At 40.9% G+C, this 19083-nt stretch overlaps 1 protein-coding gene across 1 annotated transcript in view; it reads left to right on the forward strand.

Annotated features, from left to right (window-relative positions):
• cdh2 (cadherin 2, type 1, N-cadherin (neuronal)) overlaps positions 1-19083 on the forward strand; it is a 62163-nt gene that overhangs the window by 22805 nt on the left and 20275 nt on the right. The window contains exons 3-4 of the mRNA XM_039815631.1: positions 14005-14225; positions 18776-18943. Coding sequence (XP_039671565.1) covers positions 14005-14225; positions 18776-18943 — 389 coding nt within the window. The remainder of the gene's footprint in view (positions 1-14004; positions 14226-18775; positions 18944-19083) is intronic.

Raw genomic sequence — 19083 nt, forward strand, 5'->3', positions numbered from 1 at the left:
TTTCCAACAAAGAAGCAGAACTGCATCTATCCTGTGTCATGTGCCTATTGGCCAGTCGTTGCCAACTTTAAATTCCTGCGACTTTGCTGATCAATGTCCATCAAAACCAAAATAGCATTTCATTAAAACGTTAGCTGTAGAATTTCCTGTTATTAAGTAAACTGTAACAAAGGGACATCTCCCCAACTGTGTAACAGCCTTAATGCCACTTTCTTCTCAAACACAACATCTTATTGTGGGATTATTTCTAAGTAGAGTAAGTTGTCTCTACTTATGTATATGTGAAGGAAGAAAGCAAGACAAACATGGAGGCACATCAGGAATTGGGTGGTGGATTAGGGTGCAACAGTGTGGTTTGATGTTTAATCACTCCTTATGCATAAGCTGTTCTAAGGGGGGATAGAAAGGCTTTTCAGTAAGCTCTAATGGTAGTGGGATGTCTTCCTGGTGAATCTTGCCTCTGTTGGCATAACACGCTGTGAACCTGCATTTTGTTGTTTGCCTGAGAGGTTCCACTGAAGCAGAATGATAGGACAGCACAGACCAAACATAGCGCCTCACTTCTCTACCTCTCATCTGTCTCTCTCGCTCCCTCTCTGGGTTGGTTAGGGTGACTCAAGTAGAGGCACCGTGATCGCTTGCCTTTTTGAAGTTTGAAAGCCCACTTTACAACTGTGCAGATGCACTGTCAGGCCTGGCCTGAAAGCTTTCTATAATTGGACAACAATTACACTACTTAATGACCGATCAGGCTTTTAAAGGTTTTTAAAGCAAAGAAATAAAGTGGGAACAGCAGGAAAACAGTACATGCCATTCACGATAAAACTAAGGGTCACAATAAAATCACTACTGATTGTTTCCCTGAGACACCAGCAGTTGTCCACAGCTATTCACATGTTTGTGCCACCTGCTTGTTTGTGCCACCACCGTCCATGTTAGTGTGACCCTGACGAACGTTGCTATCACTGCGAGACGCCAGACTGTTCCCACGAGTCCTCGCGTTAAAAACTGGAACTGGAAACATTTCCGCAGGCGGCCTTTTGAAGCGGAGACAGATTTGTACATGACCATGCTTGTGGTTTGGTGTTATAGCTGCAGACAAACTGAGGACAGATGTGTTTGGAGTCATTTTCACCCCTCCTACCCCCATCCCCATCCTCTCCCTCCGTCCTTTCAGCTCCCCTAATCTGGGACTCATTGTGTCTGTAATAAAGCACAGCTGCAGAGATCTTTCTCTGAACCCACTCAGTTCAGCTGATTACATGGGAGTAAGAGTCCAGTCACAGAGCCATGCTCCCCACATGGTAATGCTCTACTGTTCCCTTAACACAGATAATGCATGCGAGAGGAGACACTTCCGTGTGTTGGATTGATGCCAAGACTAATTGTTCACACCTGATGTTGCATTTGCACTGGGCAACTGTTACAGTTTAGAGACTGTTATATCCATTTCTATTTATAATGTGTAACGCAGTTTTTGCTCACATAAGGACAACCATGTTCATTCTTTATCTCTACAACTTGTTAAAAGCCACATTTTAGCTTTGTAGAGTATACATATTATTCAGTCTGCATATTTTTAATGGGAAAACTTTTTTGAATTATCAAATAGTTTGTGTAGTTATAATGCCACTCACCCTGCATTATGTGAAGGCGAGACTCCAATGCAATATGTCAATTTGTCAGGTTGGATAGTGTTAAATTGCTTCTGCTCAGAAATAAAAAAAAAAGAAGTCATGCATATGAAAGTGAGCAGCCCTAATAGAAAGATGTGCCTCTCTTACAAATTGATGCCGCATTGAGTGTCAGAGGCTGAACTTCTGCATTAAAGACAACACAAAAAACAGTAACAGGGATCAATAATGGCTCTGGATTGTGCACAAGATGTATGCATCCATCCAACTCCGATAAACAACTCTCGTTCTCATAGTCTCCAAACTGGCCGAGTTTTAAAAGAAGCATTAAAATGGATTTATTTGTCTAGTAGTATATATGTTTGTGCTATCAATTTAAAAATATGATTAATTCAGCCTTGAGATACGGTCAATAATTGCTTTGCACAGGTGGACTAACTTGACTGACTGACTGACTGACTTTATACTAACATCCATTTATAGAATAGACTGCCTCCTCCCCATTTTCCATTCCACCAGGTTGATCTCTTTTGAGCACAAACTATGTGTGGGGGAGGGTCAAGCAGGTCAAAGTAGGTTAGTAGCGAGATGCATTCGACATCCCAGTTGTAGCTTGATATCTCCAGGAACCAACAAAGTACAACGGTATAAGCTCTGTTGACACAATAAGACAGTTTTTGTAAATTCATACAAATGCATGCTTTCCTCTCTTGTTTGCCTTCTTCGACTGAAGCAGCACATAACAAGCTGTCATGCGTCTGAAAAGCTGTATATGTGTTGAATGTGAAAGCTTTTCAGAGGAACATTTGGCTTGTCTTTAATCTTGCTTCTGTGTATTTTCTGTCTTCTCTTTAAGCACGGGCTAATTGTGTTTCAAGCGGAATTTGACACATATTGATTCAAACGTGCAATGGCAAATGCGCACACCCCATGTATTGGCAGCTACCCTAATCCCTCGCTTTGAAGAATCTTCTTTTTCCTTGCTGTCATTGTTTTGCAGACAGATTTTCTTTTTCTTCTTCTTTTTTTACATTTTCTCTTCTCCCCAACCTCTCAGAGGAGGCAGGTTTCTAAACCCAGTGACTCTATCGCCTTGGTATGGTGGTTTGTTTTGGTCTTATGATGGGGTTTTGAAAGACATTTTAAGTGTCTCGTGATGTGGGGCAGAGGGCAAGTGAGTAAAATGAGGATAATGGTTGGTAGCTGGGACCATAATGGTCTGCCCACCACATTGACTCATTTGCTTGAAAAAGATGCATTTACATATCATTATGGCCTCAAAATAGTTTTCTTTCTTTCTTTATATTCTTCATATTTTTAATGATTACTACATTAATGTACATGTCGTACAATTTACACAGGTTGTTATAAACAGTAAGGCAGAATAGATTTTTGTCCGTTTGTGAAAATGACTCAATAAAGCATTTTTCTTTACTTTGAGAGAGACGCAGAAGCATTTTTCTTTACTTCGAGAGAGACACAGATCCGACCCCTATCTAACAGTATAATAGTCTTCTCCAGAGGCTGTCAGTCTCATCTTCCTTTGTCTGCCGCTTTGTTTCCTAGCCAAAGAGGATTTACATGCCTTCTCCTTGTTTCTCCCCGTGCCCCGACTTCTCCAAAGGAAAAGGCAGAGGAGCAGGAATTCCATTAGCTTTGTTCTCAAAAACTCAGCATGAACTTGTGACTGTGATACACATGCTATAATGGCCCCAGAACCAGTCCCAGATCCCCATGCATTTTCTACAGCTTTTATTTTACATCTTGTGCTGTAGGTGAGTGCATTGCATCCTTCCATGTCTTTTCTCAGACACTCAGTTGTATAAAATCCCTCACTTTTTGAATGTGGCTAAAATTGCTGTGCTGTTCTGTTTTAAGCTCACAGAAGGATAAAGGGAAACTGTATGTGCATGTGTGTGCGCTCACACCCACGTGTGCATGGTAAAAAAAGGGGTGAACAGAAACTGCATGTTTGTGTGTGTGTTTAGGTTTGTAGTTGGATTCGGTGGACCGTATCAGTTTTTACCTGAACTAGTCATTTGCATGGGTTTGATTGACAACAAAGCTATGCAAAGCAGGCCCAAGTATTATTCCCTTGCAAGGTAGAGATGATGTCCAAACCATACCTTTTCATAGCTATAACTTTCTTGTTAATTAGTATTGAGTCATTATTGCTAAGAAAATGGTTAAAATTAAATTAAAATTAAAATTTCAACTCTATCTAGCTATGGTCCATCTACTGGAGTGTTTGAGTGTATTCTGGCAGATAAGCTCTCTCAGATAAACAACGTGGGAAGTCATCAACCCTAACATACTCCGAAGAATCATAATTGTTCAGTGGTAAGTCCACCTTAACAAGTGCAGCAAAGCTAAAGAAGCGGAACATCAGGGAGGTATCAATCAAGAACAGACATTCAGATAAATCTAAAAAAAGAAAAAAATCGCCATCCTATTTTGCCTTCTACTTTTTTTTTTCTGAATATAGCTCTAATACACGATGTTTTTACACCCATGGCAATAAGCACCATTGACTTCAAGTCACTCGCAAATGTGTGACTATGACTCGGGAAACAGATAGTGGGAAGTAGTTTGTGTACTGTAAATCAAAATATTGTTCATATTATTATATATTACTGTTACATTGTCTTGATATCACATGATGTCCTTGCCATTGTGTTTGTCCTGGCTGATCACTGGTGTGGCACCATGTAATGAAAGTTTAATGTGGTTGAATATAGTGAGGCGATTAAGATAGTTACATTTATTAATTACATTTATTACTAGACAGAAAGCACTTGAAGACTTAGTATTAACCATGTGCTGCTCTATAGCTAAGCATTGGGCATGTTACATTTGAAGATGGCGCCTGTCACGCATGACGGTGGCTGGAACTGCCTCCTTTCAGCATTAAATGAACTCCATGTCAAGTAATGACACAGGAGGTTAGACAATTTGTCGGGAATTTAATCGCATCCCAACATAACATCTGTTTTAATTTGATCAAAATTGATAACCTACAAATGGCTTCCTCGGTGGTCAATCTCCCAGGAAATGTCTTTGTCTTCTTAAACATTCATTTGCACAACCTTTGTCAAACGCAAGTCAAAGCTTTAACAAACTGTTTGGTTTGTTTTCTCCCAGTAAATGTCCTGTCTGTCTTTTAACTGCCTTGGAACATATCAAATGTGGAATGTGATATGTGCACTGCATTTAGGATCAAATTCTAATTTCTTAATTTAATGTTTCATAACCATTTCTATCGTAAAACTGAAACACAAATCACAAATCATTTAAAAAAAAAAAAAAGCGGTTGAAACTTCTCAAACCACTCCTTTCGCATAATTCATTCCTCAGCTGTCCATCTGTTTGCCAAAATGTGGCTTAATACACAGCTTCCGCTTGTTACTCGTTCACTGCACGAATGACAAATATGCAAGTGGTCAGGATTTGATTGATACAATATGTTCCCACCCTAAAACATGCAATGTTTGCACACAAACTGGCGTTTGAGCATTTCTGTCTGGCACCAGCTATCTTCAACCACTAGACACCAATAGTGTGTTTTCTGCAGTGATAACAGGTTTTGAATATATAAATATAATACTTTAGTGATTGTTGTTATAATTTCCATAAACATGCGCATGACTCAGTTAAAATGGGAGAGTGCTGAGCCATAGCACTGCTAATATTTACTACAGCTAGAGTAGAGAAGTTGGAGTCTATAGCCTAACAATGTGTTATTTTAACACTATTAGTTTTCCACTTGGTGAAAGCAGGAGACATTGAAATCATTGCGTAGGTCACCTATTCGACACCAAAAGCCCTGGATAATGATTGTCCCTGCGGAACAATGATTGGTACAGTTCTGGGCAGAGATATATATTTCTGCGCCTCTTCTATCAGCAACATATCCGAGACACAGGACCCACTCTGCTACTGTGATTAAAAAGTCTTACAAGACCCAGTGAACATGTCAGCAGAGGTTACCTCATCACTGGTCACTGCCTCCTTCTTTGTCTCTTTGATTTTTATGATGGTATTTTGATGGGAATGATCAAGGGGAAGAACTAAATAGCTTTGAGTCTGTGCTTTTGAGATCAAAAGGACCTAATAATGTCACATTACAGGTTGCACTGAGGCAGTTTTAGTGCCCAGCCCTCGTGATCAGCCTCTTCAGAAAATATCAGCTCAGCTTGGAACCCGAGGCATGGGGGCTCATAGTGATCAGGTGATGTAGCCATTGGCTGCTGACTAGTCTTTTCCCCTTTGTCTCGGACTTTGTTTGAACATTAACCTCCAAATATATTTAAGAAAAATTCACCTATAAACCATCAGTTCTTTCATCTAATTTTAGCAAATTATTCACCGTATATACAGTAGGCTATAAAGTGATGAAACCAATGTGTTTTTTTTACTTAAAAATTAATTCATTTTTTTTAGGGAATCTGACTGTGCATAATACTTGAGCTCTTTCTTTTAAGTAGTATCTTTGTGTTCATCAAAGTAGATGCATAAAAAAATAATAATAAACCAATCAATATCTGATGTTTATTATTCATGGTTATTTCTCACCCAAACAATAGCCTCAGACATGAGTTAACTTCCTGTCCAGCTGAAAATGCCTGAGACGTAGTAGCACTGTAACAGCCCCACGGCACAACAGAGATGGATGCAGCATGCAGTAGAGCATTCTCTAAAATGTGTATTACTGTGGCGTATGGTCACTAGAGAATGACCTCTGTAATACAGGAACAATAAAAAAATGATGCATGTGGCCGCCTTAAATGGCTTATTATTCACACTCTGATTTTTTAAAAGGCATCTCAGTTTCTCAACATGCCTCTGGCCTCCAACCTCACACAGGCTGCTTATTTAACCCCTACCTGCTTTTGTTCTCCATCCTTTCCTCCTTCCCTCCTTCCCTCCATAAATCATTAAAGCTTTTGTATATTGAACAAAGTGACCAATACCAGCAGGTGTATTAAGGTATAGAGAGCAATTAAAAACCTGTGACCTTATTATGGGCGTACAGAAGGAGGTCAAAGAATAGCTGTTATGGTCATAAAGTTCAACACCTCATTTCATACAACTCTGATTTACATGTGAGATGTTCTGCCAACTGGGCGCTGTAGACAGACAGGCTTGAAAGATTTAGAGACAGGAGACTACATTGCTATTATATGGTCATATTTACCCAACACTTAGCCCAATCATAGTCTACAATAATTATCATAGTTTCATTCTTCAAAAAGTATCAATTATTGTCCTTTGAACTTGAAGGAGAAAGGACAGTGAAACATACTGGAAGGCAGATACTTTTGGCAATCTATAAATCTGGCAATCAGTCATTTTAGTAGTTCGATTTACCAGCATATTAATGTGATGCTTTTCATAATGAACTTCACCTGTAAGCTTTCCAAGGGGTCACCGAGCTTTTCTGAAAGACACCATAAAGAGTAAGAGTGTTTGACATCCTGGTAATGTGGTCAGTTTAATACCCCACTAAAGCCTCTCTATCAAGCCGCTCGTCTCAATAACTCACAGAAGAAAATCCCAGTAGCTATGCGCTGATAACTGCAGAAGGATGTAGCTTAGCCTTATCAGCTCTTGGCTCCAATGACACAGTAATCCACACAATGCTCGGCTGTCGTTGTACTGGAAAACACAGAATCATTTCATTTAGCCAACAAAGGCCCGAGAATAATTGTGATGTCCCCCTGCGCTTCCCCTTCACTACTAACCCATCAAGATTGCTAATTTCCAAAGGCCAAATATTACTTATTCAAAAGAGCCCAACTGTCATCATGCATTTTTTTCTTCACAGAGAAACCTGTTTTGCCACAGGAATAAGAGGCTCGTACTGAATGTCGGTTTAGGAAGATCACAGCACCCAGCAGGTATCTACTAAGCATGTGGCTGATGTGTAGGCATGGGACAGCCAGCGGAGAGGGTAATGGTAGTTTCATAAAGGCAAATCATTGCTGAGACACAACCAAGAACATTTGTAGCCAACAGGAACAGGGAGAAGCTTTGGCACTCTGAAGAAAATGAAGGTGACTCTTGTCCTGATGGGGAGTCCGCTTACCTTGTAATTGTCCTTTAAATACAATGGTTGTCAAACATGGTTGCAGTACCCTCTGAGAGCAAATGACCATGTGCAAATGTGATATAAATGCAAGTGTAAAAAGAAAAGAAAGAACATGTCTAAACAAATTAAATAGTTTCCCCTGTCCCAAGGGCCAGTGTTCTAGATCAAGGGATTGTGTTTGAGATTCAGCAAGCTCATATGGCTCTAGCCGCTCAGACATCCATGCTACTTACATTTCTGAGTGTGTATACCCATGTGGGTGTGGGTGATAAGGGAAGGTAGTATCAAAACGTTTTTTGAGGGCCACTTCATAATTCTCTAATTGAGGCAGCAGCTTTAGGAAGGAAAAATAACTCCAGCAATATACACAAACTACACAAACCAAGTGTTGGGGGAATGGTCACTGCAATCAGACTAGGAAAACGAGCCAGCTGCTTGTTAAATGTGTTTATGCTCTGATGCAATTCCTCTTTAGTTTTTCTTAATTGCTAGAGACACTGAACAGAGAACAAACACTGCATGTTTTTTTCATGCAAATCCCTAACATATTTTAGGCCCAGCTATAAATGCATGGAATGCTTTGCACGTTTGAAGTGCAGTGCATTAGTAAAACGCCTTCAAGGGCTTAGTCTGGCAAAAGGCAGTATCATCATTCCCAGATCCAAGCTCCAGCTACAAACACTTTACTTTCTGAAGAATACCCTATTTCCTGTAAACAGAAATATAGCTTTGTCTCTGAACATCACCTTATTTGAATGCATGGATATTATGAATATTATGAATGTCTTGGTTTACTATTGCGGTTTATTTTACTAAAAAGGATTGATGTTGCCTTCACATTTATTGACTTAATTCTTGACACAATTGATAATAGTTTTGAAAATATCCGTTTAAATGTGCATAGTAGGGCTGGGCAATATATCAATATTATATTGATATGTGAGGCTAGATATCGTCTTAAATTTTGGATATTGTAATATCCTGATATGACACAAGTGTGTGTCCTGGTTTTAAAGGCTGCATTACAGTAGAGCGATGTCATTTTCCGAACACACCAGACTGTTCTAGCTGTTTTATTATTTGCCTTTACCCACATAGTTATTATATCAACATAACTGATGATTATTTATCAAAAACCTCATTGTGTGCATATTTTGTGAAAGCACCAACTGTCAACCCTGCAATATCGCCACAATATCGGTATTGAGGTATTTGGTCAAAAATATCGGGATATTTGATTTTCTCCATATCGCCCAGCTCCAGTGCATAGTTTTAAATTAGCATCTCTATGGATTGCATCAGACCAGAGCGCAACAAAACAATTATTTCCTTTGGAAGACTTGAAAAAAAAAAAAGTCTTATTTAAAGGTGCTATATATGACATTCAGAGTCTGGGCTGGGATTGCCTGCACACGGCTCACAAGCAAACGTGGAAGTGGCTGAGCCGAAATGGTGGCGGCTAGCAGCGCTAACAGTGCCAACAACGGCGACAGTGTTACTGTACATAGCAAATAGTTGTTTACTGCTATATTAATGATCTGAATGTATAGTGCATTTTAAGCATCTACATGGAAATAGCCATAGTTGTGAAGAATAGGATGTAGTAAGTTGCACAATGGCATTTTTTTTTTACCTACCAGCCTTGAAGCTGTAGAATATGTATTCATAATAATAGCATTAAAAAAAGTACCGTTAGAGAAAATAACATGCATGCACAACAATGAAGCATAGCAAGCAGCCATCTTATTAAAAAAACAAAAAAACATTAGTGCATTGTGCTTTTAGCATTCTGTGCAATAATTGGGCAATTACACAATATGCTTTGAAAAATGTTTTTTGTAGTCGGGCACAAAGTTAGAGAATGCTGACCTTAATTTGGCATGTTCTCCTCAATTTTGGACTGGATTAGAATTTCATATCACAGCAGTTTAAATTGAGGTACCAGAGTGTGAGATTCACTGGGGCTTAACAGGATCTTATAAACAGTGGGGCTGGCATGGATGTCTCTCAAAGCACATTCAGTTGGAGCCTCTGCTTCATATTGCATTGTCTCATCGCCAGTGCAGGCCACTGTACTAAACCTGGTCACATTCATTTGTGAATAATGCATTTTGTCAGGGGTGTTGTACCATTTGCCAGGGTTGGTTGGAGGGGGGGGGATTGCCACTAGGGTATTTGCCTGGGTCTGCATTTATCCACGGCTACTGATGAAACACCTATGCTGAGTATTTCTCAACTGTCAGTGACCTCACTTCCCAGAAATGAATGATGGTATATTAGGATGATCTCACATGAGAGGTTTCAGTCTTGTCACATTTACAGCACATTAGAGGGACTTTCAGCATGCTCACTTGCAGCCAGTATATTTGGCAGGCAGGCTTAAAAGCTAAAATTGTGGAACATTTTCTATGCCTCCGTGCAGTCACGGAGTCCACATTCCATGTTCCAAATTAAATGTATTCCTCTCTGCCCTTCCTCCCTATCTCTCTCTAACTATATGTGTCTGTCTGATTTAGAGTTATCACGTGATGGAGCAGACAATAGAGAGGCACTCCGGCACTACGGAGAGGTTAGCCGGGGTTTTTGTGTTGCTTGTCAGTGGGGGGGGGGGCATCTAAGCTGTGAATAGGATCATTGAGTTGGAGGTAATTTTGGGCCCCGGTGCAGGGCATTAGTTGGACAGGCCTTTATGCTGACAGGCCTGTTTCTCTCTCTCTCTCTCTCTCTCTCTCTCTCTCTCTCTCTCTCTCTCTCTCTCTCTCTCTCTCTCTTCCCCACCCCCCCCCCTTTTTTTTTTAACCCCAGCCCCCCTCTGCTGCATCGGCATTTCTGTCCAAACCAAAGGCCTTTATCGTTGTGCCCATGACGACATGTCTGATAGGGTGTGGCAGCCAAGACCTCTTTTAGCCCTGCGCCTTGGGGAGCCAATACATCTAGATATAGATAAGTTGCAGCAGCCAGGGTTTAACCTGTACCACACTACACATTTCTGTGGTTTTATAAGCCACCAGAGTGTGTCTGATAAATGAATAGACACATGCTGGACATTCTCATTCATTATCATTGGAAACGGTTGTGCCTGCTGGGAGTTTGTGTTGCGATTGCCGAGGGGGCTGACTGGTGAAGGGCCTCTCAGATGGCCAGACAATGTTAAAGAGCTCGAGCCTAGCTAAACAAGAGGCTGGGGCTAAAATAACTCACAAGGGGAACAGTGCTGTCAAGTGAACTGCTACACAGGTTCACAAAAATATATAGTCAAAAGTGCCAGTAGGACAGAAAATGGAAGCACATGGGCTGCAGCTTCTGTGGATTCACAATGTGGAAAAAGTGCGAGACACTTATCACATGCATTTAGTTATAGTTGTACTTAAAATAAGTGAGTTATTAGCATACATATGTTAAAAATTTTTACATTTAGGTTTTGACAACTAAAGCCTATAAATTAATATTTTAGGATCAGATAAGTCAGCTTTACATTACTGTTGTCTTGTTACTACTTACTTACTAAATAATGACTAGAACGCTGCTAATCACTGCTAGTTATTTTCCAGAATAATGTAAAACTTGGTCTATGAAACGTCAGAAAACTGTAAAAAAAAAATAAATAAAAAAAAATCACTATTTCCTTGAGCCAAAATTGATGTCTTTAAAATTCTTTGTATTGTTAATTTTCAAAGATATAAAACAGAGAAAAGCAACACATCTTCATATTTGAGAAGCTGGAACCATGACATGATTAATCATTTCAGCTTACACATGCTGAATAGCATTATATAGCATAAGCACCTCAGTCAAAAGAGTGTGAGTGAGACATTACCCAGCTTCAAGTGAAATTCTTAAATGTATGGACTGTCTTCTGCTGCATTGTGAGTTATTTTGACAGTCCCTTATTCTGTATTCTACCTCTGTCTGAGTATCTGCTGACTTGGGCTGTCTGGTGATTGCCTGAAGGCTGTGAGTTTACAGGTGGCTGGCTTTAAGGCAAACCTTCAGAGAGAGAAGGTCATCTATCTGATGTCAGTTTTGCCAAGTTCAAAGAGAAAAACAAGCTAATTGGTCAAGGGTAATTGAACAAAATCAGCCAGGAAGGAGATGATAAATATCAAGTGTTTTTCAGTATGGAAGAAAGATCTTCTTCTATTGTCATTATTGGAACCGCTGGCTCTCCTGCAATGCTATTTTACCTTGAATTGCAATTCTTGAGGTAAAACAAGTGCAGTTTGTAGTGCTATTATCTTGTTACATCAGTGTTTAAATCTTTTAGCAGCAGCTGTAATGTGATGCAGCTCATGGTCGTTGCACAAGATTTGTTCTCCCGGTTTTTGGTTTTGATAAAGCATAGCAAGATTGCATTTTCATTCATCAGAATTAATTAATTGTGTCTACACTGCATGACCTTATGCAACCTCCTATTTTTGATTTATTCTCTCCCTCTGTTACTGACATTCTACTTCTCACATTCAAAAATATGCTAGTTTGTAGAGCTGGGCAATATATCGATATTATATCTATCGTAATATGGCATAAGTGTTGTCTTTTACTGGTTTTAAAGTCTGCATTAAAGTAAAGTGATGTCATTTTCTGAACTTACCAGACTGTTGTAACTGTTCTATTATTTGCCTTTACCCACATTATATCCACATTACTGATGATTATTTATCAAAAATCTCATTTTGTGAAAGCACCAATAGTCAACACTACAATATCGTCTCTGTATCGATAGAGATATTTGGTCCAAAATATCGTGATATTTGATTTTCTCCATATTGCCCAGACCTACTAGTTTTTATAGTACGTTTGCTCTGGTGTTCAGAGTTTTCCACTCTTTTGTTTCGCGACATTTAATTTTCATTATTAGATTGTCTTTTTTAAAAGGGATATTTTCCTTCTATTTCCTTCTGCTGTGCTGCTTCCAGCCATTCTACCTTTAGTTGCTCACTAAAAAAAAATAGGTACACCTGGGACCAAGGGTATCTGCAGGAAAACATCTGCCTCTGCTGTTAAAAGCAACAAGAAAAGTGCTAAATTCACCCTTGTCATTACTGAAAGATGTATTAGTAGTAAGGGTGTGGTGCACTTTAGGACAATTGATTGCATGTGTTTGGGTAATACTATTAAATTAGGACTTGGGGCTAAACTTATGACTTCCTTTGGACCCTGAACTGATGTACTGCATCCTTCTCCCCAAGCCCAGAGAAACTCGACGCGCTCTGAGTGCAGATGATACTCTGAGGACATCTGTGAGTCCCCAAGGTAGCAGCACAAAAGAAGATTAGGCACCCTCCTTCAAGGCTTTTGTTAAGTAATTCCACATCTCCTTTAATAATTCAAGGCGGCACTGGCAGAGCCTCCACACAAACGATATATGGTAACGTTGTGATCTCTGTGGCCGGGAGGAATTTCTATCTTTTCCTATGTTTTTTTTGTGTGCTATAAACATGAAGGGGGGGCCTGCCAGGAAAACATTTCCACACAAAGGATCACTCAATGACACTTTTAGGTGTTGAGGTATGAAAGAGAGTGTGTGTGTGTGTGTGTGTGTGTGTGTGTGTGTGTGTGCGTGTGCGTAGGGGCTACGTAGGCTGTGCTGTACTGTCACTCACTTGTAACATGAACCAGTGTTGTGCCACTGAGGCACCGGTGGGACTCAAGCCCCCATGAACCACCTGTCTGTATGCGTGTGTGAGTTTCTGTTTTTTTTTTCTCTGTGTGAACAACATGCTGATGAAATAAACATCACACACGCTTACTTCTGTCACTCGAGGAGCTGAGGATTGGTAGTCATCCGCGGAAGGCATCCCTGTATGTCATGGGGGACAAAGCTAGCATGCGATGGCCTTAGCTGCGAATAAAATAAGACTTATTTAGCAGAATTATAGAAACATGTTTATACACACTGTATAGATTTTCTCAGACGCAAACACAGTGGGGGCATTTAGACTAATTTAGACACCCGGTTTTAAATGTTAATGTTTTGGGTTCTTCTTTAATAGACCTTAAGGGGCACGCTCCCCTTTTTTCTTTAGTTTTCTCTCCCTCCAACCTCTCTCCTCCACTGCACCTGCTTTGAGCAATACCTTTGGGGCACAGCTTGAAGTGAATAATGTATGAGCGAGAAGGAGAATCAGAAAACCTTTGTGGACCCTCTGTGTCTGGCTGGCTGGCTGGCTGTCTTGCACCTCCTTTATCTCTATAGCTATTTTTTTCCCTAGGTTTCTCTCTCACTTTTGGGCTAATTCAACAAAAATAATACTTAAATCTATCTTTCTCTGTCTCTTGCAGTGAGGTTTGTCGACTGTGGCCGAGGTGGTCTGGTGCGGTTTGAATGCAGTAACCCATCGGACTTCCGAATAGAGGCTGACGGAGTAGTTTACGCTGCCAGGAGCATTGAGCACTCTACGCTCCCTGCGTCACCGTTGCTGATCAAGGCCAGTGACACCATCACTCAGCAGCAATGGGTGGCCCAAGTCAGGTTGAAACCCTCCACACACTCCAGCCAGCAGGTGAATATACCTTAATCACTTCCATAACGTTTCTGACTTGTTTGTTGATTGTCTGACTGATGTTACTGCTGTAGAAAGGTTGAATGATCAATTCTCCCCTTGCATCAAATAACTTACGCTTATTAGGCACACTGCACATTCACAGATGACTAGTTCCCTAAATTGTAGCAGGTGTTCCGAGAGACTGGATGGATGCTTGCTAATTAAAACTTAATGTGTCAATTTACTAGGAGCACAAACATATACTCAACACGGTCAGTGGGTAGCTAGAGCAGATGCAAAATAGCTCCTCATAAAGTTGATTTCAGTAAGCATGCCTTGTGATTGTGAGGTTATTGCCTTATCATCCAAAAGGGGACGCACCTTTTTCAGTGCTTTGGAAGACGGGAAGCATCTGTTTGAGCTGTAGAGTACCGCTCTAAACGTTCCGCTGGACGTGTTGTGCAGTCATCTGCAATTAGTTAGAATGACCGCGTGTTCATATGTCAACATTGTGGTTGGCCGAGGATCAGAGGAAGTGCACAAAAAAAGCACTGCACATGTCCTGTCTGTCTGCCTTGTAACTCGGAAATGAAAAGAAGCTCTAAAGGCTGTGTTATTGTAAAGGTTTTGACTTCAGTGCCAGTGGATTATGTGATCCTGCTCAATTAGATAATATCTGTTGCCATACCCCTACAGGAGTGACGCCACACACACACACACACACACACACACACACACACACACACACACACACACACACACACACACACACACACACACTCTTCAACTCTCTATCCTGACCGATTCTGTAGGTTTATAAGTGAGCCTTTATGTGCATATGTTAATAATAATTGCTTTAAGATCTTAGACCCTTAGCCTTCTGTTGTCTTAAAGAACACCCCCAAATGCAATAATCGTGTTTGGTTTACAAAGACCAATGTGTGTCTCTTTTTTATCTCTCTAATACACTTAAGCAAATGGCCACAAGTGGCTTTTCCTAAAAGGGCAGCATAGCAGATAATCTCAGGAAAGGCGGTGTTGTATCTTATGTGGGCGCAGATTAAAAGTTAATACTGACAGTTATGTGTAGTTACTGTCCGTGCTGCAGGTGCGGTGGTCTGCTGGGCCGAAATTAAAGTTGTAGCCGGTAATGATTTCATGGATTTCCAAAATACCACCGTCGGCCACTGACACTCATTTACTATAGGGACTCCTGCAGGTATGTGATTTAAATGGTACCATTAGTCACTGTTGTCAACTGGTTCAACGGCAAATACATTCTTGTCCCAAACAGGTAAACATAGACTTTCGTCAGTTTTTCTTTTTAAAGTTTTTAAATTAAAGTCAAAACCCCACATTGGCTGTACCTTTTTATACAAAGGATCCGCTGTATCATCAGCAGCGGTACTCTGATCTGTATTTGTAGAGAGCTGTTGGGTTTGCCCTGATTTGTCCGTAATGAAATCAGGGATTGGCTTTCCTGTGTCTTGCACGTTTATGAGGTCATAAGCGGTTATCTTCCCTCCCAGCACAATTATTGTCATGAATCATCACGCATCTCTTAATCACATCAGCGATTACATTTTTTTATTAGTCCATGAATGCCGCAGCCTTGGGGAAACATTTTAATCAATGACAACCAAACAACATCCTCATTAACATGAGTGTCCTCGGACACCATCTCCACCTCTATTAGAACCTCAGCTCCACCGCAGTCCGTGAGGAGGAAACGTGTCAGTATCGTAAATGGAGAATTTTTCTAAAGGCAAATACACACATGCCTAATCCTTCCCATTCCCACGCACACACACACAGGCCATCACTCAGCCTAAAGCTGCAGACACACCGACCAGACGGCCGACCGTCGGCAGAAAAGGCAGTTGGACTGATCAGTCTCCCCGAGTTGGTCAAAAAAGCGCCTCGGAACACACCAAAGCGACAAGATGTAATACGTCTCCATAACAGCAGGCGGCGCTAATCTGTATTGTCGCCCAAAAATTAAAACCGGCAGCTGATTGGAGGAACGCGTCACGTGGGTCTTGTTTATCCGGAAATTCAAAGACAGACTGTCACGGCGGCTTGTTCAGAATACGATCTCATATTGTACTAAAATAGTTCACCGAAATGTGTTTCTGAAAACATTTTAAGCGAGAAATAGGCCGTGCAGTTCCTGAATCTGTCTTCATTTCACATCAACAAAGGTCAGTTTAAAAGATTTTCATCAGATTTTGAGAGACTCTAGTCACGCTCATTCCGCTCCCCATTTCCGGGTTAGCACTCTACCAATCAGATGGGTCATTTGAATCCGATTGCCGCCCCGTCGATTATACATGTCAAATCAGCCAAAATGAAGGCCGCCGGACGACGGCACGGAACACGCCGAACAGACTCGAGTCACTGACCTCGCCAACCTGTCCAACGGCCGATCATTGGCTCTGTGTGTCTGGGCCTTAACACTCTCCTGGACTCTGAAGTAGACTCCTAGTCAGAAGATGGAGGGGGTTCGGGGAGTGTAGATAGGTGCAGACCTCCAGCACACCATAGATAGATGCGTGCTGGGCTGAACAAAATCCACCATGCCATTCATCATTCCAAACGCAGGTTGCAAATAATTACTGCTCTCACTCGCTCCCATTTTAATAGGGTAATAGATATTTCTGAAGCATGCTCCTTTGCTATCTGTCCGCTTGCCTTTCTGCATTTCCAATGTGTGAAAGCAGTATAATCGGATTTCAAACATGATTAGTGGAAGCTCTGCGACAGCTCCCCAGATGTTAGAATGGGGGAAGTGTGGGATATGGGTCACGCTACAAGGTGACAAAGTGGTAATTAATTTCTGTGTTTGCATAGGGCACTTAGTAGTATATTTTAGGACTTGACTACCTACAACCAATCAACACTCAACTAATTACAGGCAACAGTATGGAAAATACTTCAAGGGACGTGACAGCTCCAATGAAATTCCAGCTATCATTCATTGACTTTGACGGATTTTACATGTTGTTTTTCTGTTTTCCTTCCTGCCTCGTTTTGTTCAAGGTTATTTTAACTTTCTCTGGCACTACTTCAGTCTCCTCAGTCTCTGGAGCAGCATAGGCAATTTGAGCCATCTGTGTGTTTAGTGTCTGGCTTGCAGGTACCATCCTCCTTTGTTGCAAATCTCATTCATTACAGCCGAGGGAGGATGGCAGATCCATTATGGAAGCTGGTCTGTCTGTGTGGGTGCATTTTATCAGGACATAAGAAGACATTTGCCAGTACTGGTGGTGTGTGGCTGCTGCAGTAGCCACACCAAAGCATTTCAAAGCATGTTGTCACATGTTTTACTGTAGATATTTTAAGCTACAAAGAAAGTCATATAAAATGGATTGTTTGATTGAACACACATTTTGAGTATGTATTAAATGACATTTGGAGGAGCTTATTAGTTTATCAGGAACTGTTTTCCTGTTTCCTTTAATACCACATCAATTTCCTTTGGTATAACCAAAAGGGATGGGTCAGCCTATTATACCATTATTTGCCATGGGCTGCTGTTAACTGTAGCTTAATGGTTACACGATCAGGATTAAGTCTTTCAATGTCACAGGTTAAACATAATAACAATACTAAGAGTCTACAGGCACAGCAGTGCTAACATTCTCACAGTGACAATGCTAACGTGCTGATGTTCACCATGTCCACCATCTTAGTTTAGCATGTTTGCATGCTAATTAGCTAACAAAAATGACATGAAATGCCAGATTTGCGAGTATTTAGTCAGGTATGAATACAAATTGAAAGTGTGACCTAATTATGGCACTAGATTAAATGTTAAGGAATCATCAAAGTAAAAACAATTCATACTGAGTGGGACATGAATTTGTGTGCCTTATTTTATGGTAATTCATTCAATAGTTGTCAAGACATGCAAAACCACTATTGTGGACATCATGTTGGTGCAGAAATCTTAATCAACCTTAGTGGCCTGGTGTGCTTATGCATACAGGAAATTTGACTGTGGTTTACAGTAGCTTCTAGTACTTGTCTTGCATATACCACTCAAAACAAAAAAAGAGGGCAAAAAAATAGTTCATAATAAATAGTTAGTAGTTAGGATATTTTTAGTCTATGGACGACCGACCGAATGACCAACAGAGCATAGAGCCATGCCACTTACTGCATGTAAGCAGCTGGATTTCCACGATATCACCATATCACACTGTCGGGACTAAGTAATCAGTTGTGTCCGGACAAACAGTGGTTTGGACCAATCGGCTTCCTGTAAAGAGCTACTGGCAGACACAGGCGTGGCTTAGGTGTGTGTGACGATATGGAGAGGTGAAGTTGGTTGAAGTTAGCCAGTAATAGACAGATGGTTCATCCAATCATCTGCCAAGTATTGTTTTGGAGTGCCTGCCCCTTTCCATACAGTTTCCAATGACAACTTGTCAGATGGTTCTGGGCTACAAACCATCTGGCGCGTCAGGTTACCGTGGCTAGCGTGGCGAAAAATGAATGTACTCAAATTTTTCTATAAAGACGTGATCACTACCCAGCTCTTGAACTAAATCATTCACTTTTCACAGGTCCAGCAAGCTGCTGCCCCTCCAGTCACGTCTAAGGATTTGAAGGAAATAGTGTTTCCATCACGAAACACGGACAGCCAACTCAAACGCATGAAGAGAGACTGGGTCATCCCCCCAATCAACGTCCCAGAGAACTCACGAGGCCCATTCCCACAAGAGCTTGTCCGGGTAATGTAGCACACACACACACACACACACACACACACACACACACACACACACACACACACACACACACACACACACACACACACACACACACACACACACACACACACAGCTGGGCAATAGGGAGAAAATCAGATATC

This window comes from Perca fluviatilis, chromosome 11, assembly GCF_010015445.1.
Source record: "Perca fluviatilis chromosome 11, GENO_Pfluv_1.0, whole genome shotgun sequence".
Lineage (NCBI taxonomy): Eukaryota > Metazoa > Chordata > Actinopteri > Perciformes > Percidae > Perca > Perca fluviatilis.